The 25,495-nt window shown below is 39.0% G+C and overlaps 2 protein-coding genes across 6 annotated transcripts; both read left to right on the forward strand.

The window, feature by feature from the left end:
* The first annotated feature begins 7,595 nt into the window (after positions 1 to 7,595).
* Positions 7,596 to 16,852, forward strand: fdx2 (ferredoxin 2). 5 transcript variants are annotated; one of them, XM_029436184.1, is made up of 9 exons: positions 7,596 to 7,870; positions 8,215 to 8,266; positions 9,366 to 9,472; positions 9,570 to 9,657; positions 9,775 to 11,372; positions 12,738 to 14,036; positions 14,123 to 14,247; positions 14,937 to 15,030; positions 15,834 to 16,852. In XM_029436184.1, the coding sequence occupies exons 1-5, from the start codon at positions 7,684 to 7,686 to the stop codon at positions 9,929 to 9,931; spliced, it is 591 nt and encodes a 196-aa protein (XP_029292044.1). In that variant the 5' UTR covers positions 7,596 to 7,683; the 3' UTR covers positions 9,932 to 11,372; positions 12,738 to 14,036; positions 14,123 to 14,247; positions 14,937 to 15,030; positions 15,834 to 16,852. The 5 variants fall into 5 exon arrangements, with proteins under 5 accessions (XP_029292044.1, XP_029292053.1, XP_029292026.1 ...); XM_029436193.1 differs by having other exon boundaries at positions 13,838 to 14,036; XM_029436166.1 differs by lacking the exons at positions 7,596 to 7,870; positions 8,215 to 8,266; positions 9,366 to 9,472; positions 9,570 to 9,657 and adding an exon at positions 11,937 to 12,040 and having other exon boundaries at positions 9,927 to 11,372; positions 14,135 to 14,247.
* A 1,563-nt stretch (positions 16,853 to 18,415) lies between these two features.
* On the forward strand, positions 18,416 to 19,460 carry LOC115012277 (forkhead box protein D2-like). Its single transcript, XM_029437828.1, has one exon. The coding sequence runs from the start codon at positions 18,429 to 18,431 to the stop codon at positions 19,344 to 19,346; it is 918 nt and encodes a 305-aa protein (XP_029293688.1). The 5' UTR covers positions 18,416 to 18,428; the 3' UTR covers positions 19,347 to 19,460.
* The last annotated feature ends 6,035 nt before the right edge of the window (positions 19,461 to 25,495 follow it).

A 25,495-nucleotide genomic window follows, 5' to 3' on the forward strand; every position in this document is an offset into this window, starting at 1 on the left:
GACAACTAAAAAAACTAAGGACATGCATGTTGGCAGCTGTCAAGTCATGCAACAACAAAATACAAAGAAAACAATATTTGAGCCACATAAAAAATGGGTTTGGTTTCTCATGCTGTTTTGGATCATTTCAGTCTGCAAGCAACACTGATAACACTGTTTAGACTGGCTTGTATGTAGACGCACATAAAAAAAGAAGTTGTGCTTGTATTTTATTTTGGTCATGAAGTGGATGAGGGATGGGGGTTTATTGGAGAGACAGGAGTGGAAAGGGTGAACGTGCAGGATAAAAAAAGAGAGACAGAAGTGAAGTAAGCCAGGAAAGCAGAAATTATGTTTTAAGTCTCGACGTATCTGATAATAGAGTGACACTTTTCCAGAAGAAGATAAGACTTCAAATGTACAAAATGGAAATGATACGTAATTGGAAAGTCAGGAGCACCTCCACTCTGATACCAAACATGGAAAATGTTTTGGTCTTCTTGCAAGTTTCATTATTATTTTGATGCAGAGTTGTAAATCCTTTAAAGACAAGAAAGCAAAGCACTTAGTTCAAAAGTAGCAGTGAGTAAACTTTTCACCCTTTTAGAGTATACATTCTTCCAGTAATCGGTTTTGCCTACTCTAACCTGTCTGTCCTGTCGGTGGCCTGTGTTTAAAGATAGAAGATAGAAGCTCAACAAAATGAAACCAATACTCCAAAAGGACCCTCAAGACCAGACAGATGCGAATAAGACTCTTTGTGAAGCAGAAATGTTCACTTATAACCAGACAAGAACCAGATCCTGTTTGTGTTGCTTTAGCTGAGAAGCTGGATTTAAAGGAACACTTCATCCTCTAAATGAACATTTGTATACCAATTAATCACTTTGCTTTTTTGGCACGCCTCCTTGGTAAATGAAGAAGATTTGTGATTGTGTTTGGCAACGTTAAACAACAGCAAAACTATATCAAAAACATCCATTTACAAACTCTCACTCTATTAAAAACATTTCCACATAAACAGTACTCTCACGTGAGACTGTTTATGTGTTTTCAATATTTAGATTCAACCGAAAATGCGTGTGTTTGACGAAATGAGTGGTGGATTATACTGCACTTTACTGAGTGTTTGTAAATCTATGTTTTGATATAGTTATGCCGTTGTTAAACGCGGCCCCCATTTCCTTAAATTCATAAAGAATTTCCTTTGCTTTTGGATTCTGCGTTCACGGTGAAGGCATGCGGAAAAAAACACAGAGTGAGTAATTGATATACAAATGGGTCATTTTGGGGGTGAAGTATTCCTTTAACACTCCTCTGGTCTTAAATACAGTGTAACCTGACATTATGGGAAATGTTAGTGGGTAGTGTATGTATACACCCCAGTGTGTGCCCACTTTTATATTAAGCAACCTCTAAATGTAAAAACAAACAGACGTGACATCTTCTGAATGCTAATCATTCATTTTGAAATATATTGTTGAAATATAAAAACAATTTATAGATGCAATGAAAACTTGTACTTGGATCATGTGGAGTGAAACAGAGTCCGGTTTGTCACAGAGTTAACACCTCTCAGTCTCCAGAGAGACATTGTACTCTGTTTTTGACCAAAAGTTTCACAGAGGCCAAGTCTGGATCACGGAGGGTCAATTACAGTCGCTGTTACAGCCATAATTCAATAACAAACACACACACACACACACACACACACACACACACACACACACACACACACACACACACACACACACACACACACACACACACACACACACACACACACACATTCTGGAGAGGGCAACCCCCTTGGAGGGACTTAATGAGGCCATATACACACACACACACACACACACACACACACACAGGAAGTCAATAATTTCCATTTGGACTAAAGGGCATGCAGACACATAAATATGCATTTACACAGGCAAGGACACACACAAACACACAGCACACACTCTTCGTCCCAGTAAAAGTCATCATTACCTGCTGTCAACACAGAGAGAGAGAGAGAGAGAGAGAGAGAGAGAGAGAGAGAGAGAGAGAGAGAGAGAGAGAGAGAGAGAGAGAGAGAGAGAGAGAGAGAAAGAGAAAGAGAGAGAGAGAGAGAGTAAGCCTGGAGCTGCTCTTTCTCCCCAAGGAGCCTATCAATCATTCTGCTGTCATGACAACAGGACAAGACCTGTGGTTGGCTCACAGTATGATGTGGAATGCAAATGTTTCCCTGGTAACCACTTTGATTGACAGGTTAGTTTGCTGGTGGCATGGCAAGGTTCTTTGCTTCAACTAACCTTCATGAATTAAATGTACATTGCACAATGTAATGGCTTTAGAATAATGACACGATCAGCATTTAGTTTGGATTCCTATAAGTCTTGCTTTCACTATGCAATTCTGTCTGCAACCTTTTGAGTCAATCCACGTTCTGCTGCTGTAAATAAATACTCACAAAATCAACAAATGTAGATCCATCCACTGCTGAAACTAGTCCCCCCAAATATGCATTATTTCCTCCCGTTTGAATAACTTACTACTGACTACAGATCCCAGCTGTCAGCGAAAGTACTGCATCTTTCTCAAAAATAAAAACTATAGTTGTGACATATTTTAAAGATTTACATCTTGAGTAGGACAGAATGGGCTTTGGGACTGAGTAGCATCGAAGTCGGAGAGTATTGAGGGATCAAGTACTGCAATTTTAGGTTTCGATCTTTTCATGGCAAGACAATTTAACAATCTCTCACAAACTCCATTTAGAAGTTATTCTTGAGCACTAATGTGTCAATCCGCCACGAGAATAGTCCCCAACCAATGCACAGTTTACTCTGTAATATTTTCAAAAACCTACAAATTCCAGATGTTTTAGCAAAATATTCATCTTTTTAAAAGAAATTAAACTATACATTTGTGACCTGTTTTTAAAGATTTATATTTTCAGTAGGAACACATGGACTTTGGGCTGAGTGCCACAGACAGGGTAGGGAAGACTGTCTGTTGACAATAACAAACATCTAGATTATCACAAGCCTTATCTTTTAAATGTGAGAAAATCTGACCAACCTAAATATCTCTCTCTCCAAATAGTCATTTTATCTATATGATAGTGTGTTGAACTCTGATCCACATTCCACAAACTGTTTTCTTGTTTTAAAACCAAATTAAGTCCAAATAATTGGAATGCACCTATGGCTTTCTTGGTGTGTTTGGATTTGTTGACATTATTCGCTGTACCTCCACGACATCCCAAGTCTTTGACCTCTTCCTGTAGCTTTTCTTTATCTGGTGTCAAAGGTCAGCAGTCAGCGGTCAACGCTGTCTATCACAGGGCAGACGGTAGTCGCTCAGACCAGAGACTCAAGCCACTAAAGCACATCCAGACCTCAAGCTAAAACAAACACGATCACTGCTGCCCCCTGTGTAGTTTGTAATGCTGCGTGTGAAAACTGTTATTAATTACACACAACTCAGCACAACCTTGAGCTCCAGGGAGACTCCTAAAATGTTCCTCCATTTAACTGTGTGACACACAATAGAGAAAGTGTCCCAGACGCATTACTAGAGTTTGACTAAGAAGCTGTAATAACGCCAGCTCCCAGGCTGCTGTGTTTACTCACATTGACGGTAAGATTCCCTTTTGTCTGGAGAAACAAACATTCCCACACTGATGAAGCATGACAGGGCATAGGGGCCATTTTTTTTTTTTTCCTGTTCCTAATTAATATTGTCTTAGCAGTTTGTGTGAGTCATCTGAGAGAAGGGAGTCATGATGCAGCTTGCAGAATGCTTCTCAAATGCACAACTGCAGGTGTACATACACACATTCACACACACACATGCACGCACGGACACGTACGCACGGACACGCACGCACACGCACGCACACACACAGTGAACAAACATTCAGATGAAGAGGATATGCTAAATTAAATGGTTCAGACATGTCCTGTTGGCAATTCATCCTTAAACTCAGCAGGATGGCAGTTGTAAAGTTTTTTGCTGTGTTTTTGAATCCAACTCAAAATGTTGTTTTAACATTTTAAGAAAGCCTATGGTTTTATTAAGCTGGGCACAAAGGAAAAGGAAAGTTTGAGTTGTAAATGCTGGGGATTGTTGGCACTTGGCTGCATCGTTCAAAGCTTTAAAGGCTATGTTGGTCCATGAAACATTCAAACTCTGCACTCCCTTAAAAAACCCTCATCTGACATCCATCTAACTCTGAGCAGACTGTACCCGAAGGAGAGCAGTAAAAAAACTGAAATCTAATGAAACAGCTGCTGTCATTCAACCCGTAGCCTAATTTAGATCATCAACTGATGATGTACTTACAGTAAAGCCAGAAACAACGTTAAACAGGGGAACTAAAATGTGCATGCAGACAGTGAGTAAGCATGGAGGAGACATTTGCAATCACCCTCTCACACTTTGACGTGCTTGGAAAAACTTTGCAACTCCAAAATGTTTGGACTTTATACAAATTCATCAATTTCTAGAAAATCCACACACTTCTTGGCCTTATAAACCCTTTTACACACCAGGAAAGGAACCAAATTAAAGAATGAGGTTGGCATATTCTCTATTTTTCTTATTGTCAATTAATTAAATGAAGAAATCAACACCAATTAAGAAATGTGGCAGTAGAGGTCAAAAAGCCACATGCTTGTACAACGGATCTTCAAAAAGGAAAAAAGAAAAAGAAAACTAAGCTAACATAATTAAAAGAAATTACAACCAGAAACAAATGACAACAAGAAGCAAACAAAAAGAGCAAAAATAACTAGTCAATCAGTAAAGAAATATCCAATAACCAGTCTGTGGGACTCAGCCCTAAACTCATTTGTTCCCAGGGATGATATAAAACTTTAATAACAGTTCTTGAATATACAGTTTCATTTGAAAGAAAAGCCAAGTAATTTCCTCAACCTGCTGGGAACTGCAGTTTTTTGCAAAAGTTACTCAAACAGCAAGAAATATTGAATTTTCTGGGGACTATTTTTCAGCTGTGGATTATTGAGGTGAGTATTTACAGCCTCAGAATTGTGTCAATGTAGGTTTGACTCACCCATGTTCATTGTGATGAAGCAACATGTCGTCTAGTGTAGCTTTTAATAGTTTTTCTAATACAATAACAATGAAGGTCTGTGTCTCAGATAAAAAAAAGCTACATTAGGCTTTGGCTGCACAGTCAACACTTGTTAGTTGAACACATTTATTGTTGGTTGTGATCTTTTCCAAGTTCCAAATGGTGACTCTTTTTAAAATACAAGGCTCAATTCTGTTGTAATTGGCAAGTTGGGAAAAGTTCAATAAGAAAAAAAATTACAATGGGAGCGCTGATACGATTGACTGTACGGCACCCAAAGGACTGCTGGGAAATGTTGTGTTTCTCCATGCGGTTTCCATTCTTGGAAACATAAGCTGTACACATACACACGGTGCACTCTGGGGAAATTCAGATAGATCGCTATATCCAAAATGTCTACACGTGCTGTCATTCTGGCCTCTGGGTGATTGACGTATGTTAGAAGAGTGAGGTTTGTGTGTGTGTGTGTGTGTGTGTGTGTGTGTGTGTGTGTGTGTGTGTGTGTGTGTGTGTGTGTGTGTGTGTGTGTGTGTGTGTGTTGCATGTGCATGTCTGTCTTAAGAAATGTATTTCAGTGTGAGTGTGCATGCAGAGGTGTATGAGTTATTATACTGCATAGTCTTTGGGGAGTGAGGGGAGTGTAATCTAAAGGAACACCTAGAGGCCACTTCATATCCAAGTCAAGCGTGTAACAACCTCCACCCACCACACCCCTGCACACACACACACACACACACACACACACACACACACACAACTGCATGCACACACCTGCACGTTCCCAGGACTATAGGGCCCAATGATATAGTAAGTGCTCCAAATTCACAGACTTTATAGACATATAGGTAAACTGTCCCTAGACACTAATCCTGTGCAGGTGTGTGTGTGTGAGAGAGTACTTATATGAAAGTGTAATAGTGTTTCACTATGTAGATTTAGGTTATATAAAGTGTAATAATCTATATGCCAGCAAGTTGACTCCCAGAACTCCCTATAAAATAAAAAACTAGACATGAGAGTGCCCCATTTACGTTTTATGGCCATGGAAAGAACCTCCACAGCCAGATCCAGATGGGGGGTTAGTATATTATCTTATAACTCACTTTCAGAGTGGCTTTACCCCCAAAGCAAAGATCATTATGAGACATTAAAGGGGAGATAAGAAAAGACACACAAATATAGTTTGATAGAACTATATTATAGTGTACTAAAGCCTATAAATCACATCTCAAATATCAACACAATGCTCCTCTGGGGGAGTTGTACTACTCTGTAAAGGGAAAACATGTTTAATTGTTCTGTTTTTTTGTTAAGATAACTTCCTTTCTCTCCAAGGAGATGTCAAGGACAGAAGGAGAGAGACAAAACAGAGCGCCTGATTTCTTCACCTGCCTCTAGCCATAACATCACTTCTCTATCTTCACACACCAGTGGACAATCATACCAAACAGTTTTCCGCTGCCAGTCTGCATTAGATTTGTTATATAGCTTTGTCTTCCTCTACAGCACACATAAACATGGCAGAACATGTATTCACTGTTGTGTAATATTGGAGAGTATGGAGCTTAACACTGAATGGGACTTTGTGGAAATATGAAATATTGTTTTGTATTCTGATTCTTTTGAATTATGGACAGACCTGCTTCATTACCCATAGGCATAACTTTAACAGTCTCAGCCTGGTTTAGCATTGTCTGAGCGGCAAGTGGAATAAAGACTATAGTAGTACCAACTCCGGTTTGCTAAAGTAAAGAGCAATACTCAAATGCAAAAACATTTAGATTAGAAACAAGAGCATTTAAATTAGAATAAATGTAATCAGACATAAATACGAAAAATAAGCAACATCATCATTACTTCACTGAAACCATTTAAAAAAGCAACAAGAAGAAAGAAGAAGAAATCAGTACAGCTCCGTCTCATTCATAGCTGTTAACAGGACAAATAACATTTTGCAATGGTGAAAGAAATATTTAAATTCTTTACTTCAAGAAGTAGGGGTCCTAAATTTAAAATTTAAAATCAACGTCCATAAGTATCATTAGCAAAGAAAAAGTACTTGAATGGCCCATTTCGAATTGTTATATATTCTACCTTTTTGGATCATTATTATTAGTAGTAGTAGCATAATGTCAGCAGCATTTTAGAGTTGTTGTTGGTCATAGTGGACACAATTTCAAATACTTTATAAGTTGAGTTGAGTTGAGTACATTTACTCAAGCAATGTACTTAAGTGCAATGTTGCAGTATTTCCATTTTATGGGACTTTATACTTCCACTCTACTACATTTCAAAGGGAAATATTTTACTTTTTACTTCACCATTATTATTATTATTATTATTATTATTATTATTATTATTATTATTATTATTATTATTATTATTATTATTATTATTATTATTACCTTCTGATGTGGCTTTTTCTTTCTGATTGTTTTACATACTTAACACTAATTAACACTAAATTAAAAACAAAACAAAGTTACGTGTCTTACCTTTTACTCGTGCGCGTTAAACAGCAGCGCCATCTGCTGTCAGAACAGTACGTCATAGCAGAGACGTCACCCCGCCAGTATTCTTTTCCAATTGGCCACTTTCGGTCATGTGACCAAAACAGAATCATGGCGGCCTCCGCTGCAGTCCGCTCGAGCATGGGGCTGACTTTGAGACTTTCTCGAGTTATACCAGACTGTAGCACATGTCCCCTCTACAGGTTAAAGAGCTGTGTGAGCAGCGTTGGTAACTTACAAAGGAGGGGTTCCTTTAACAGCTTCCGGACCATAAATCGACACTTGCAGACGAGTATAGGTGAGTGGTGCAGTTGGCTAACATTTAGCCTCAGTCACAGGCTGGTTCTACTGGTTTAAGATAATTCTGGATAAGTGGTAATAAGTTATCTCTTTGTTTTCATACTGCAGTTTAAGGTATTGTTGCAATGTTTGGCTTGCAGGTGGTTGAAGGACATTAGCAGTTATTAGAGTCGAAAGTCCGCTCAATAATACTTGTGTAACTTCACATCAACATTCCCAGATGGGGTTGTGAAACTTCATGCAACAAGTTCAACATTGTCCACATCCGGTACGGCCAGGAAGAGCTGATATTATCACTGACAACAGAAACACTCACAGTCCTGTTGTTTCTTTTTTGCACAGGTCTGTACCACAGTGAAGAGGGGAGCTCCAATGCAGACGACCCGGAGGATGTGTAAGTTTACAAGGGGCTTGTATTGTCATTTGATACTGTGTATACAGCACAGTATATGCAGCTGGTATTAATCAATATAATATACTTTTTATTTTATTTTTTATAATAGTTACTACTATCAAACATTGGGTCTGCGAAGTTGAAGTCAGTGGAGGCTTCATTTAATCTTCAGGGAAAGAAAGTTCTAATTAATGCTGAGTCATGCTCAATTTACATTTTATTTTTAGACCACATTCTGAACATAGACTGAACCAGTAGTACACTAAACCAGCAGTCTACGTAGTATGCATATGCAGCATTTGAGAAACGCATTTCCCCCAGAAATGATTACATTTCAGGTTACACATTGATAAAATATAGTACAGCATTTCATTTCTTTAGTACAACCTTTATGGCTGCTGTAGCTCAAGAGGTAAAGTGGGTTTTCCATTAATTGCAGAGCATGTCAGAGTGTCCTTCAGCAGTTACACTGAACTCTGACTGCTCCTGATAGTGGGGGTTTGTCCTTCTAAGCAATAAAAGCACTAAGTTTGGTGCATGTACCATTTACTAATTGTTATTCATGTGCACAATATCAAAAGACCTTCCTTATTACCCGTCGGGCTCTGTAATGCTAATTTATTTTTGAGTCATAAGGAGAAATCCTAACTTTTATCTAGCAGCTTTCTCTACTAGACAACAGATGTACATGTTTGCCTCCCTCACGACATGTTTCAGCTGGAAACGGCTTTGTTTTGCCTGACCCTTGATGAGCAGCAATACTCAGTTGGACAGAAATGTAATATAGTTCATTTAAAAAAAGGTTTGTGCTCTTGAATTTAGGCTTCTCGAGAAGTAGTATTAACTGTGAAGCAAAAGTAAACGGCCACATAAGAAGTGGTTTTTTGTGGGATTTCGTTGGGATCAGAAATGTTTCTGTCAGTATGATGCACTGGAGTACTGGACCAATTTAAGCACTTTACTGAACATGTTGTTCGTTTACTGTCTTTTTAAGCATTTAAAGGGCAGAATGGAGAATGAAACTTTAAAAACCTTGCCAGATAAGCTCAAATGTATAATTTAATAATAAGGCTAAATTATTTTTAACCCTGCCATTTAGGGTTAATGTGGTGTACATAGATCGGTCTGGCCAGAGGATCCCAGTTAAGGCCAAAGTGGGAGATAACGTCATGTATCTGGCTCACAGGCATGGAATTGAATTGGAAGGTGAGCATTTATATTTTTAAAGTTGTTTCTTAAATATTTAATTGAAACATAGTTTTAAGATTATATTGCACTGTATTTGTGTTTCTCTTTCATATAGGAGCCTGCGAGGCATCACTGGCCTGCTCAACTTGTCACGTCTATGTGAATGCTCCCCATTTTGACAAACTGCCAGAACCGGATGAGAGGTGAAGTCTGCTGAAAATTATATCTTCCTTAACCACAATATTTGAATTTAAACAAATGTGTGCGATGAGGTGAAAGGGAGATCACTGTAAATATTGACACATATATTTCCTCTCTAGGGAGGATGACATGCTGGACATGGCCCCCATGCTTCAGGAGAACTCCCGGCTAGGATGCCAGATCATTCTCAGTCATGAGCTTGAGGGCATAGAGCTCACGTTGCCCAAAGTCACCAGGAACTTCTATGTGGACGGCCATGTTCCCACACCTCACTGAGAAGAGCAGATGATTAGAGTTGGAAAAAAATGAGAGGGTGGTGCTGCAAGCGCCACACCATGTGGGCTGGTTGAGTGAGGGGGCAACCATGAAGAGATGCACGGCTAGGATAGTAAAGTCCGTTGCAACTCCCAAGACCTCTTGCGGACTGACAAATTCCACAGTTGACTAATGACAGGACAGGCCTGCAGATGACATCAGGCACTATAGTCAGATGCTACGAGTCTCACTGAAGGGGAAATTAATGGTTACTTCAAAAAAACTGATCGTTTAACTGACTATATATTTATTTGTAGTGTGTTCTCTGGCCAGTATCGAGCCACAATTCAAACACTTGACCATTTCAGAGACATTTAATTTTTACAAAGTTCATGCCGTTTAATGGAACATTCCTTGTTACAGCTCATATACGCACAAGTATGACAAGATGTTTTAGTCATTTCGTCACTGTTTCACTTGTCAGATATTGTATGCATAGTATTTCATTTTTATGTACCAAGTTCATTTGTAGATGTTTTGATGGCTTATCAATAATCAGCTACTAACTATAGTCAGCCTGAAGTCATAAAACTCAAATCTTTTCTTCTGCATGGTACACTGAAGCCAGACACAGAAGAGGAAACCATATATTATAATGAAGTGTATTTGAAAGACAACAATTACCTGAAGCTTAGAGGATGTGCTCTCAACAAAGTAAATCAGAATTTAGACTGTTTAAACATTTTATGCACTTTAATTGCAAAACATTCAGACAAATTGTGTTTCAGGTGTCAGATGGAAAATGCATTTTTAAGCACTTCTCTGGTGTCAGTGATTAAAGCTTGATTAGTTAATCTGGTTCAGGTGTGCTTTGATTTAGATTTAGAGCAGCATGAAGGTGGAGACAAGATTTGAAGCTGGTGGGCTTCAGGTTACTATAGAATGAGTTTGCCACTTCTACCCTTTACTTAAGCCTACTGTACTTGTCCTTACGCACAAATGTAAGTCAACTGTGTATATCATGTCTTGGAAATTACATATTTAAAGGTGTGCAATAAAATGCGTTGTCCTTCATTACCAATCCACCTTAAACAGACTACTATAACTCAAAGTAGACAAAAATGAACTTCCCATTGTTTAACTATTTTTGAAATAACCAAAGCTAGTTCATTGCATTAATAGTAGGCTGCCATTGTTGGTAAAATCTCAACCTTTACCCAACACATATCTGAACAGGCATTTATGTTGTCGCAAAAGTGCTTTGCCTGCAGTGAGGGAAACTAGAACTCGAGTGGGCAACATTTTTACCCAGCAGGTGTAATCTAGCAAACCAAAAACACCCGCGTAACTAGTCCTTTGGACCAAAACAAAACCCAGTCATAGCAACCAGCTCCAGCGGTTTGTGTTCCCAGTAAATTCACACACTTCATCATGTAGTGAATGATCGATTTGGAGATCTAAGGTGAGCATCAACAGTAGATCCCAGTTCAATTGTTTTTAATTAGATTTTGACCACATTTTGAACTGTTCTCTTGAGGCCCAAATGTTAAAGACGTGGTTAGCCATAGAGGCCATTTGTCAAAAGTAGACAAATAAAGACAAGGATCGGTGAACGCAATGCTCGAGTGTAAATACAGAGTCATTTGTAAGATCGATCATAGTTAATGGATCAGAACTTGCAACCATTTAACTTACAGGGAAGTTTGTAGGATCGATCCTAGTTAATGGATCTGAACTTTCTCAACCATTTAACTTACAGGCTGCCTGTAGTGTGGATCTACAAAGTATCATCAAACAAACTAGAGTTAATAAATTAAAGTTTCTAAAACTCACACCGACTTAAACTAACCGTAATCACTAGTTTGTTTTGTAGTCCAAAACGTTTAGGCCTACGTGAAGCCACAGCATTCTACTGTAAATATGAGAGAGTAAAGGCGGAAGATTACCTATCAGTCATACGTTCAGTGATTCTCAGTAGTCGATGTTGTGTCAATATCCATCCGTCCTGCTTCTGCGCTCGCGACAGTCGAGAACCGCGAAGATCTGAGACGTTCTAGAACGCAAGCGCTACATTATGTGTTCTAGAACTCCTCTAAACTACACTGAAGGTTCGACGCTACAGTTCTGCCGGTGAGTTAAATAAGTTATATTTTGATAAAAGAGGTCTCTTTATTGATACAGGCGGATTCATGTCATATCGTCAATGAAAACCACAGCTCGGCTTTTAAATTATACAATAAAACCCCACAAGCTGATTCCTGTTAGCCCATGTTTGCTATAACGTTAATAATGTGGGCCTAATTCAATAAAATAAAGAAAAGAAAACTATTCTAAAGTTCATGTTTTAACATAACTGCCACCCATAGCCACAACCATAGCAACAAAAATGTTAAACACTGCAATAGCCTTAGCTTGTCTGCTTTCACTGTGGTATTTGCATTAACCAGTAGCTTGTGTAGCAATAGTTATACACATAAATGTGGCTCAAATAATGTTATATTATATGTGCCAATGTTTTAAATCCTGTTTAGACTCTAGAATAGTGGTTCCCTACTTTTTAACTTGTAATGTCTTAATGTGAATCAATATTTACTGTCCTCTTCTCATAGAGTACACATGTCTATTGGTAGTGAGCCGTTTTCCAACTAGGATGTTTTATTTGAAAGACATTTAAGAGGTAAAACCATACAACAGTTTCCCAACAAAAAATGAAAAGAGAAATGTCAGAAAATGAATATAATTTTGTGAAGCAAGATCTTTATTACCTTGCTAATCAACCCCTTGATCACTACTGATCTGAAAGCTGTTTGTTTTTTATGATATACAGACAATTCCTCAACATGAGCACAAGACCAAGGACGCAAGCTGCCTTCATCCAGGGAAACCAGAGCGCAATTGAACATGATGCCTCCCACTCAGCACTCTTCTACCTTTTCCAAGAAGTTTCCAAGCTAGCATCCCCCATCCACAACAGTTTCCTGGACCTAAATTCACCCTCTATGTGGCTACATGATACTTCTAGGCAAGGTCCTTTTATAGTTAAAAAAGAGGAAGAGGATGCACATCTGTTTCAAATCTCTAAAAGTTCCTGCCAGCACAGTTTGTCTCGTATGTCGCCTTATAATCAGATGAAGAAAGTGAAGGAGGAAAGTCACAGCAGCAAGGTCACAACTTTAGTTGAGCCACATCCGAAATGCGACAGCCCCTGGAAAGTACTGAGTCTGATCAATCTGCAGTGTGAAAGGCTCCTGCATAAAAAAGATGCGGAGGAGTCAGACCTTGGTTCAGTACCATCTACCACAAAAGTAGGCCGTTCAATAGACACATCGTCGACTTCAACAGCAGATGTAACAGATCAGGGAGTCAGATGTATTGAATGCACTTTGAGACCATCTCTTCTTATCTACGGGAGGCAAGAAATCCCACAGTGCTGTGTGAGAGACTCCAGGGTGGGCTGTTGTGTTCAGTCACAGACTGCTGGAAAAGCAAACACTTTTTCAGTGTTCAGTGATAACAGATTATTTGAGTCGAACCAGACGAAAGATTGTTTCTCGTCTGAAAAGGATATTTTGCATGTACCCTTCTCTGACAATGTTTTGTCACAAACACACATCACCTATGCATCCCTAAATCCCAAGCTGAATTTTAATTCAAATGAAGATACAAGTGTCACTCTATCAAAGCCAGCACTAACACTAGACCACAATGCAAACCTTGCTTTGTCTACAGAGCCACTGTGTGACACCCGGCTTCCCCCACAGAGCTACCTTCTGCCTTCTTCACAATCGGCTTTATTTTTATTTCGCACCACAGAGAAGTGTCAGTCACTTGCAAAACAAAATGACAAAATCACTGCATCTAAACTAGAACGTACACATGCTAACATAGAGGGAACAAACCCCTCACCTTCTGCAACCTCAAAACCAGAACACAGGCCAGTGCAAAAGGAGGAAATTGCTGATCCATCTACCCAGCAGTGGAGAAGGAAGACTCCTAGAAAACAACCTCATCCCAGGCGAAGTGCTAATATCCAAGACCCAGACTTCCAGGGAGTGACGTTCAGGATGGACACGGAGCTGGACGACAGCAGGGAACAATGTCGGCTCCTCATAACTTCTAAGTACAGGTAGTGACAGATTTGTTACATGTTTGAAGATTGTGATGAAAACTTTCAGTAAGTTAAATTTGCACACATTATTATTTATTCATTAGTCTCTGCTGCAGCAAGGAGCTCCGCAAGAGTGTGAAAAAACCGAGGCTGAGGACACGGACGTCCCACAAATCCCTTAAAACTAGCAGCTCTGATGAGGAGAGTTACTCTACAACCAGTGTTTCCAGTGAGTAACACTCGAGTGCCTGCGCTGTGCTGTGAAGCAGATGTCAGTTTATGTTGACATTTTTACGGGTTCCCTAGAGCCCCTGCAATTTATACTAATAACCTCAATAATCAAATATATATGAATCATGTAAAGCCAATTTTAGTCCAAAATAACAATTTTGACTCAGATGGCTTTTAATTCTGTACAACATATGATGATCTAATCTCAGCCCCTCGATTCAGCACGTTTCCACACAAAAATAAACACAAACTTTAATGGTGGAAATCAAAGGTAAAACCTCAGGAAGAGACTTTAAACTAACTAATTATGCCACATGTTCAAATATAAAGACTGCAATGTTATGTGTTTTAAAATTAATGCTTCAGAAACATTACTCTATAGTTGAAATAAAGTAGGTATGAAGTACATATTTGCATGACATGCCCATTTCCTCCACTAGAGGACGCCACCACATCAAAACGTGACTTGACCACTCAGGACAGGTGGTGCACATTTGATCATTACGGGAAACCATGCATACTAAGACCATAATGGGTATCAACTAGTATAAATCTTATTACTGACATTTAGTGTTTACAGAAAACTTTTGGTTGCATCACAAGCGCTTACGTTATATTGTTTTTAGATACACTCAGTTAAAAAAATGTTACACTAACTAAAGATATGTTTCCTTTCTGTTTCACAAGAGGGTAAAGTCTGTGCATCATGTTGCACCAGGAAGACCCCGATGTGGAGGGATGCAGAGGACGGGACCCCACTCTGTAATGCCTGTGGAATAAGGTAGTTCATATCAACACTGTTGGCTGTATACAAGATGCATACAGGGGGATATCTATTAGAGCTATATGAAGGCCTAAAGCCACATTTAAATGTAATGGAATTTAGTCTCAGAAATATAACTTCCACAGAGTTTGATTTTCCATATTTGCTGTAACGTTGAAGTCCAAAATGATTAGACCATGACGATTGATTGCTAACTATTACAGACAAATTATATGATCCAAAATGTAATACCTATAACATATAAAGAATTAGACAGCATTTGAATGTATACAATTGTATCCAGATTGTGTTTGGATTTCCTGACAAATCTTTCATTGTATTTTTTCCTATCAACAATTATCAGTAACAATAACTATGGATTAGAAACTACTAAATACAATTGCTATCCACAGACTCATGGAGTTTCTTCTATTGGCTCCTTGTCACCACTGACTTTCATTAATTGAAAGGTGAAAGTTAAATATGTTTTACTTCGGCACAGTTTATTCTGTAGTATATGGGAAAGTGTCAAAAAGTAAATCCATTTATAGAGTGTACTCATACATGTTACACAAACTTTACTGCTTACATGAGATACATATTGCACCTTTTGTTGCAACAATTAATCTGAGGATGACTAAAGGAGAAAAACATGGTATTAATAGTTGATTGTGTTTTGTCTTTCATACTTTTAGCCTGCAGAAATAAACAACAATTTGCATGTGTGTTACAGTGATCCTGGAACATTTCACATTTCATGTCATACCAACTAAGAAAAGAGTTTAATCAGCACTGTATTTTTTCTGTATTTAATTTTTAAGGTATAAAAAATACAGAGTGCGCTGTGTCTACTGCTGGCATATCCCTAGGAAAGAGGGCAACTCCAACTCATGCTGCCTCAAGTGTGGAAACTTTGTGAGGCTGACCTCAGCTCAGCGGAAACGCAGCACCTAGGGAACATACGAAGAGCAAAGGTTTTTATGTCCACATGTGACGAAGCTCTACGCACATTTGCACACAACAGTTCAAGACTCCCGCAGTTCTTAGCCTACTACAATTCACTACAGATGGGAACGCAAACAGAGAGGAGCAGCACCAGCTTCATACATCTTACTTGACTTAGTATTTAAATTAGTTTCACTGCTACAATGTTGCACATCAGGAAACCGAGATGATTCCCTTTTGGCTCTGTAGCTGCTCTCAATGTGCTGTATAAAACAGGAAATGAACATCTGAAAACCTTTCTGTACTTCAGTCTTTACTGTACTGATACTATTTGTGCCTGCTAACCTGCATATAGCATGTGTGATAGCACTGAAGGATTTGCACAGACAGTGTGTTGCAACACTGCAGTATTAATGGGATCCTGAAGGGACTACTATAAGAAGTGGACACATTCAGTAGAAGGTTTAGTCATAATTGTCAACATTCTTCATCTAAATAACTTCAGTGTTTCTTGCATATGTGCCAGATGGCTGCAGTAGACAAGTTATTTCTGAACAGGACCAAAAGCTGCAACCTGAACAGCTGTGTTCACAGTCATTAACTGCAAAAGAATTTACTCCTCTTGACATTGACAGCAAGACAGCCTACTAAGTTCAGTAGATACACATTTAGTTGCGCATGTTAATTAAGTTATTTATTGTCTTTATCATTGTTTAGAATTGTGGTCGTTTTTTCTTCTTTTGTTGTTCATTTGGGTTGTAGCTGTGGCTGTTGTTTTATTGGTGCACTGATTTCCTGAGCATTGCTGTTTTCTGTGAGAAGAAAATAGATTTTTGTGTGTGTGTGTGTTGCATGGGTTTCTTTTGGTCTGTATTAAATTCATTATGAAACATCCCATTTGTTTCCTGGTTCTTTGTATGTACATAGGTAAGGCCTGCTCTTGATATAATGCATAGATTATAAAATAGTCAAATAGATTCAGAGGTGTACATATCACATTAAACGAGAGGTACAGGGAAGAATTGTTCATTAATGAGACTTCCCACAGTTTCCTCAGCCCACCCTGCAGTTCAGGTCCGTTTGCCAAGTGGGTGGCCTCACATGAATTGATACAGTGTAGCTATTATTTCAAAAAGGATTACGTCTTCCTCTTATTTGAACCAGCCAGAGTTGCCTATGTCACCATGTGCCAAACCATCCAGCAATGAGCAACACCGAAGGAAATGAGCGCCGTGTAAGCCAAGAACATAAAAGATAGAAACGAGCTCAATAAAATGTGCTTGCTTCATTTTTACCTTCAACATATTTCAATCTAAAACAGTATCACCTGCTGTGGTCACTTAATATCAACAGTAAACCATAATGAATGCTTGAGCCAGTAAACCACAGTACAATATAACATATGGACGCAAAATAAAAAATCTGATATAGATCCGGCACATTTGAAAAGCATCTAGTGTAGTAAAGCGAGTCAATTATGCAGATGTTCTGGTGAGTCGTTGTAGAACATTTGTGAGATTGAGCGTAATAGAGGCCTCACCTAATAGTTAGAAATTATGTTATCTCTCATGCCATCAAACTGTTAAATGTTCAGGGAGGGGGAAAGAAAATGGCTCGCTCACCGCAGGGCTCCGATGTTTACTTGTTTATTGCCCCATGAAGAGCAGTTGTGCTCGAAACTTCACCAAGATGCAATAAATGGGTGAACATTAGAGCCCTGCAGTGTGCAAACTATTTGTTTATTTCAGGATTGCTCATTTTCAGCTCAGCACCTGCCATCTTTGGTTTGGATGTGCGTGTCAACTTCTTTTTAAATGTTCAGGATGAGTCAGATAATGAAGATGATTTTTAACCACTCATGATTCAATGATGGCTGGATGTACTCCAGGACTTATGTCATGCTGTCACTTGATATGTAGTGTTTTATGTGAGCTTGCATGTTTGTTGTTTTTTCCATGTGAAGATTCTGTAAATCTGTTTTGTTTTGCTCATGTATCTTGTGTTTGAGTCTGTGCGATCTGTGTTTCATATGGCTGCAAGACACATTTCCCCCTGGAGATAATAAAATAGAGTTATGATTAAAACTGAACCAGAAACAAATAGAATCCAGACTCCATCATGTTTACCATAGAGGAAGAAAACACGTGATAATGAAACGACTTTGAGATTCTTGAGATGAATAGATAATCATTGTGATTATCTTCTCACTATCATAGTCTACATTATGCAGTAGCCTACAACGTGGTATATATAGTTTAAACCTTTAGAACTCCCTGTTTCACATTTGTATTTGCTGTTGTTGTGATGAAGACAGATTGCTTGCACGAAGAGGAGGAGAAAGTTTTGAGTGGGAGGCTAAAAAGTCTAGTCAGCTGCGCAACTCTTTTTGTGAATGAAAGTGGAGAAGTTCTGTCCCAGACAGGCGAGATTGGCGCCTGTTGGGGCCGCTGTGTCACCGGACATTTCGGACCATGACCTTGGACTGCAAACTCATGGAGGAGACGGACATTGACGTGGAGGGACATACAGACGGAAGTGAAGATGGGAAAAACGCAGGTTGTTCGATGATAAATACGAGTAATCCTGACTTTGAGCAAAGCGCTTCATCCTTCTCTTCTGAAGCTCGGGAGGAGGGAGACTTTGCAGAGCGGCTACAGGATGGTCCCGGCAGGAGAACCGCCTCGGTGAAGCCCCCGTACTCTTACATCGCTCTCATCACCATGGCCATCCTCCAGAGCCCGAAGAAGAGACTCACCCTCAGTGAGATATGTGATTTTATCAGCCAGCGCTTTGCGTATTATCAGGAGAAGTTCCCTGCGTGGCAAAACTCAATCCGTCACAATTTGTCTCTGAATGACTGCTTTGTCAAAATGCCCCGGGAGCCTGGGAATCCTGGCAAGGGGAATTATTGGACCCTGGATCCCATGTCGGCCGATATGTTTGAAAACGGGAGTTTTCTTCGGCGAAGGAAACGCTTCAAGAGGCAACATTTTTATTCGGCAGCGTTGAAGGACTCCAGGGTGAAGGAGCGCAGCCTGGTGCCTGTGTTTCCTCTCCTCGGAGCGCACAGGATGAGTGCTTGTCTCCAGGGCCATGATTTGTACCACAACCTGGGCTTAAGAAGTCGGTTAAGCCCCCACACGAGTCCCAGCATCCCACCTGTAAGCAGCATCATACCTGCACTATCCTCGCTCCTCTCCAAGAGTTTCCCCTCATGTCTAACTTTTGAACATTTCGACCCGGGACGCTGCGGCGCTGTCCCATCTCTGGCTCCAAACTGCTCGTTCATGCCTCCTGTCTCGCTGCACGGAATGATACCCAACTACACTGTTTCTCAGTTGTCCAATGTCCCACCTGGGATCATAAAAATTCCGTCTAATTTAGTTTAATGTAGTGATGCCCGCCTGTCTTCTGAATCTTCTTCCTCTCAGCCTGAGAATAAACCCCATGGTACATTATGTAAAACATTCCGTTTTTAATGATGGCCTAAGCTTGCAAACAGGCCTCCTTATTAAGCTATTTGTTTTTTTGAATAACTAGTATTGTACAGTTCTTAAATATGTTTGGAATAAAACGTGATTGAATGTATAGTCTGTGCAATTTGATTTAATATCACAGTTTATCATCATCATAGATACTATCAAATAATTTGTTTATCATCTAACCATATAGGCTATATATGTTATACGATTTATTTTACATACAATTTTTGAGTCTTTTGTTTTTACGAAAATGAAACTGAAAGATTTGTGCGAAATGAGGAGCACTAATTTAAAAGGGAAAAAAAATCTCAAAAGCTAAATAAATTGTTATATATCCTTAATGTAATTCCACACAAGTAATTGTATAACACACAGAATATAGTCCGATTATTTTACGGCAAACAAGGCCGTTTTAGTTATTTAGAGATTAATAAAAAGCAGTATGCCAATATGAGAAATACCGCACAGTAGATACTAAAAGCCACTAACAATCCAAATGTGCATCTCTTTTGTGCAGCTCTTATCCGATAGGCCTACGGATTTGCACAAAGGCACTAGTTTGAAAAATAAATTCAAATTGTTCTCTTATCTTGCTGTGGATGATCGATCAGATTTAAACTAGAGATCGGAGCACGTGCACATTTCATCTCTCCGTCCCTTGTTTATTGATTGTCCGCTTGACTGTGTGATTTCCTCCACATCATGTTTGAAAGAGGTTCTGCTTTAGGCCTTATATCACAGCACACGCTGCTTTCGTCAGCCTCGGCAGCCTAAATAAGTAGCACATGGCCGTAGCTGTGTTCAACATGAATATCAAACACATCTGTTCCCCTGGCCGTCAGGTATTATTGCAACACTGGCTTTAATCGGATACTCGGTGCTGTTTGTTTTTGTTATGTGGAAACATGAGCGGGAGAAATGCGCCTGATTTCAGGGAGGAAGGATCAGATAGTCTGAAAAATACAAAATCATGATTTTAATTAAGTAGGCTGCTGTAAATATATAAGTAGTAAAAATGTACTGAAACACCAAAGGTAAAGTAGTCACTTTGCAGAATGACATATTTTTTTAGAGATGCATATATGTGAATATGTGTATTATCACAATTCTTTTGTGTTTATTCGTTAGTTCAAAATGCATAAAGCTCTTCATTTATATGTGTGCATGCAAAATGTTATTAGTTATTTGTGAATGAGTGAGGGACTCCATCTGATGGCTGTAGTTACGTAAGTAAGTACGGCATTTATAGTTCATGTGTATACAAAGATTGTATCTGTGTGTTTGTTAGAGATTATAAGAGCGAGTGAAACAGGGTGAGTGTGTAAGCAGTTGCAACACTAATTTAAACCTGTGGAAAGCTATTGACACTGGTAAAAAGAAGCAGTATCATGGGAACAGGTTCGAACAAATCTGCAGGTGGATGATCTGCTTTCTTGCAGAGTGTCTTAGCCAATTAATGCAAAAAACCACATTCTTCATTAGAGGAAACTCAAACTTTACACGGTAAATCTAATATGATAACCTTGCAATTTATTCTATTTTTCAGTCTTAAAGTTCCACATTTTATGCAAAACATTTAGAATTTCTAAAACATGTGAAGGTGCCAGGGCATTTATTTTACTCCGTCAACACAAGTTTTAAAAAACTAAGTTTACAATATACAGCTAACGACTATAGTTTATGCGTTGTAGTTATATAGTAACTGTAGTTACTTTGATCAACTCCAGAAGAACACTGGGTATGGTGGAGATCTCTCCCAGGATGTAGCTGCTGGTGTAAGTGTGATGTAGCTTATCTGTAAACCCTTCAGGGAGCAGTGTGCCTTTCCTGGCACTCTCGGCTACATTTGAGTTTTATTCAATTACAGCACACATGCATGCTCATAGTCCTGTTCCCCTCTTTGAAAAACAAATCCATATATCTCCATGGAGTGTGGCCCATTAAAGTCAGTCAGTAAAGTATGAGTTGGACCGCAGCATGAGCCCTGTGACAGGAAATATGATGGAGTGTGTATATTTGAATACAGGGAGGACCCCTCTACAGGCTCAGCTCATCATTTATCCACATGTCTGTCCAAAAAGAGAAAGGCTTAGTTGAAAGAGTGGAATCACATATGAAAAGTACAAGTGTATTCCCACTACAAGGAAAACAATTGATGAAATATTTATTAAACATTTATTTTACTATTTCATCATTTAAATTTGACATTCTGACTTGCCATAAACATGTATTTATATCATAACTAACTTTTCATAAAAATAAATGTATTTGACTATTGAAAATGGATATAATACAGAAGTGCAAGTCCAAAAGGGAGTTTAACATGTCCACGAGGCTGAGAGGGATGTGTAAGGGCAAGGTAACAATCCTGTTTATTTCCACTGACAAGCAGTCACGTTTAGAATTGCTTGATGGCTGTCTTTCAGGTGTGGACTTGCGTTAGGGACACATTTGTCTGATTATAGTCTGGGCTTGGATATAGGACCACAACAAAAGCAGAAAATGAGACAATTGCAAAAATAGTCCAATTTTCTCCAGCTGTGTTTAGCCTCCAAACAAGCGGACTCTGACAGCGGCCAACACAGAGCGCCGGAGACATGACGTAATCAGCCATTTGTGTGTGTGTGTGTGTGTGTGTGTGTGTGTGTGTGTGTGTGTGTGTGTGTGTGTGTGTGTGTGTGTGTGCACAACAAACACCATGGCTGCTACAGTTCAGTGACAATCTTTGATGAAGGCACATTCGGTTTCAATTCGTCTTTTTTATTCTCCTGCAAAATACGTATTTTATCACTCAGGCATAGTGTCTGGGCATACACATATTTTGAATTTCAATTTAGTTTATTTTAAGATAATCCACTCATGTGTAAGTACTGTTCTCCAGCGAGTCCTGGTTGCATATTACCTAAAAGTGCACTGCAAGAGTGCAGGCCTCCGCCAAGGCCATGCCTGATCTGCAATGTAAACAAAAGTGAAAAATAAGTTTCCGCTCCTTGATTCGGACCTCTTCCAAAATGTAATGGGTTCTTTCTTGGCCCATGCTACACCCTTTCAACTGTTGCAATCTGTTCAACATTTCGGATCACGACCATGGACAGCAAACTCATGGAGGAGGCGGACATTGACGTGGAGGGACATACGGACAGAAGTGAAGATGTGAAGAACGCAGGTTTTTCAATGATAAATACGAGTAATCCTGACTTTGTGCAAAGCGCTTCATCCTTCACTCCAGAAGCAAGTTTTATGAAAATCGTGCCATTAGACAAACAAACAAACCTAATCGAAAACATAACCTCCTTGTGAGACTATACATAACTGAATGCTAAATACATTTGGGCTAAATGCTAACGTCAACATGCTAACATGCGAGATGCTTAGATTGACGTTTGTTAATTAGCACTAAAGATAAAGTAAAGCTTAGGCTGATGGTAATGCTATTAGCATTGCAGGTCATGAACCAAAGTAGCCTATTGGACAAATTGAAATGTTGACCTGATAATGACATCAGAGGATCACCAAAGTTAGAAAGAATATAGTGTCTTTGTCTGGATAGACAGATCATTAAACGTTGTGTGTGTTGGCTATGAGTTGTTCTTTTGGTTTCACATGCTTTAAATTAATTATGATTCCCCTTCTTTTAACACTGTGTTGGCCTGATGTCTAACTCTGAAAATTAGTTTTGAGAGCTTCATCTTCTTTCTACAAATTGCAACACTTAGGTTATATAGATATGGTTTAAATTATAACCATGTCTATATGGCCTAAGTCTTGCAAGAGGCAGGGGAAGAGACCGATGGAGGGAAGGAAAAGCACTGAGAGATTAAAGACCTGAAAAAACGACCATCATCAGAAATATTGAAATTTGAAAGATAAATGTTATTTAGCTGTCACTTCTGCTTCGAATCAGGAAACAGATTAAGTCCCAGCTTTGGCAACCACCTGGAGCTCAGTGATGACATTTTGTATGACAACATGGCACATGTTGTGGTTCTGTTGTCTCACGTCTGCATCACCTTCGAAAGAAAATCCCCTTTATTTTGATTTAATGGCTCATAGGGGCCCACATGTCACATCTATACAAGACATATGCATTATTACAGTATACTTATCTGTCCAATATTTTCGGACATATTTTAGATATCACTGTTTTCACTATATTTTAAATGGCTCAGAGCCTATCTTCTCCTCTGCAGTGAAATGTTTTGAGAAAGCCTTGTGTGTGCTGTGTTTCCATTTAATGTGTTTTATCAGTAATTATTAATAATTTGTACATTTGTCCTTAACTTCTCTTGGATAATGTATTGCTGATAATTAATAATAAATTGCGTTATCTTTGTTTTTGAAAAAAACAGACGTATATTGCTGTACCAGGGTTTAGAATATGTTATGTCTGGATAAATGATATGCTTTGTTAACAGCACATAACGTCAGCTGAATTTTTTTCCCACTGCATATTCCTTTCCCACCAGTATTGCTTTCATTTTTCACAGCTTTGTTGAATAAATAATACTTGGTGTATTATCAGTAAACAGAGGCTCTTTCGGTCTCCTGGCTTGCTCGCTCTCTAAATTTGAACAGTAACCAATATTTTCTGTTAGATAATGCATACAATTTAAAAACAAATATCTCTGAACTAATTAAACTCATGACAGTAAAAACACATTGATGTAGTTTTGCAAACTATTACACAGGTCAAAACAGAAACATGCAGTTATTTGTCATTATTGCAGTTATTCATTTTTTTCTCTTTTCATGTTATGTGCAGCTGCTCCGCCCAAAGTCCAATGTCCAGTCCTTTCAAAGAGTAGCTTGGACCAGAAGAACACTGAACACATCTATGATGATTCACCACACACACAATTGATCTTTGAGTTTCCTGGGCCACCTTTGTGCAGACCTCTGCTTTTCTACCTCTCATCTTCCTTCTTCTCTGCTTCTTCTTTCTCCTCATCATCCTCCTCCTCAGTTACCAAGCTTAATTCACCTTTGAGGAGGAGCTCATATATATCAAAAGCCTTCTTTTGTTGCACCTCTCCTCGAGGGCTTTGGTCTTTGGACACTGGAGACGTATTGGAACCGGAGGCCAAAGAGTTCTAGCTCGAGGTTCCCGTTCTTTACCTTCATGCCATCATCTTTTACTTGGAGATCCTTGTTGTTTTTCTTGAGTTCCTCGTTTTTTACCTTGAAGTGCATATTATCGTACAGGAATTCTACTTCAAAATCATTGTAGCTGTTTACCTCCATGACACCATGGCCAGCGTTTTTCTTACGCTCGTCCTCAATGATTGTCCTCCGCCGGTCATTCTACTCATGTTGAGCCAAGCTCAGAGTTCACGAGTTGTGACGTGTTTGCTGACGTTGTCAGAAGCGGCGGAGGCCATGGAAGTTTATTTTTTGGTGCATGAAGTGCACTGGCGTCCAAATCTCAGGTTAAATTTGAAGGCCTGTAGACAGGCATGTTCCCAATTATGTAGACCTGTCTAACTGAGTCCATGCTCTTGAATGCAACATCTTTGGCTGCAAGTATTTCCAGGAGATGTAGATCACACCTTTCCACCCTGTTTTTTGCAATGGTAGTGTTGGAAAATAGGGCGTTCCACAATAGTCTAAGTTTCAGTTTTATGTGATTAGATTTTGAGTTATCCTTTACTCAAATGCCAAAGGAGCATTGCTTTAGTTTATAGGCAGCCACATTAGCATAGTGACTGCTTCATTCATTCATTATTTTAGTGATGTGGGTTGAATGATATACTGTAAGAAGTGACTCATTAAATCAAACAATATTATGGGCTTTGAACTAACTGTTGGTTCGTAAATAAAAAATCCAATTCCTGTTTGGAGTTAACAATTGTCAGAAAAGCAAGTTTTTGTCAGACTTTGATCTCATTAGTAAGGTGGAAAAAATGTTGTTGACTGCATATATCAATGTTACTTATTAGTGACGATGTTTTATTATGTTACAGTCGTATTTCTATTTAAAAAGGAAGTCGTTTTCTGCTGTTTATTTTTCAGTCACCTTATTATTCAGAAAACCAATAAAGAAAACTCTTATAACGCCA

This window comes from Cottoperca gobio, chromosome 1, assembly GCF_900634415.1.
Source record: "Cottoperca gobio chromosome 1, fCotGob3.1, whole genome shotgun sequence".
Classification (NCBI taxonomy): domain Eukaryota; kingdom Metazoa; phylum Chordata; class Actinopteri; order Perciformes; family Bovichtidae; genus Cottoperca; species Cottoperca gobio.

Bases quoted from the DNA above. Each gene is read 5' to 3' on its own strand.
- fdx2 (XM_029436157.1), top strand. From the start codon at position 11,985: ATGTGTTCTAGAACTCCTCTAAACTACACTGAAGGTTCGACGCTACAG. The intron at 14,248-14,936 runs GTGAGTAACACT...CTGTTTCACAAG, and splicing joins CTCTACAACCAGTGTTTCCA to AGGGTAAAGTCTGTGCATCA. The intron at 15,031-15,833 runs GTAGTTCATATC...TTAATTTTTAAG, and splicing joins TGTAATGCCTGTGGAATAAG to GTATAAAAAATACAGAGTGC.
- LOC115012277 (XM_029437828.1), top strand. From the start codon at position 18,429: ATGACCTTGGACTGCAAACTCATGGAGGAGACGGACATTGACGTGGAG.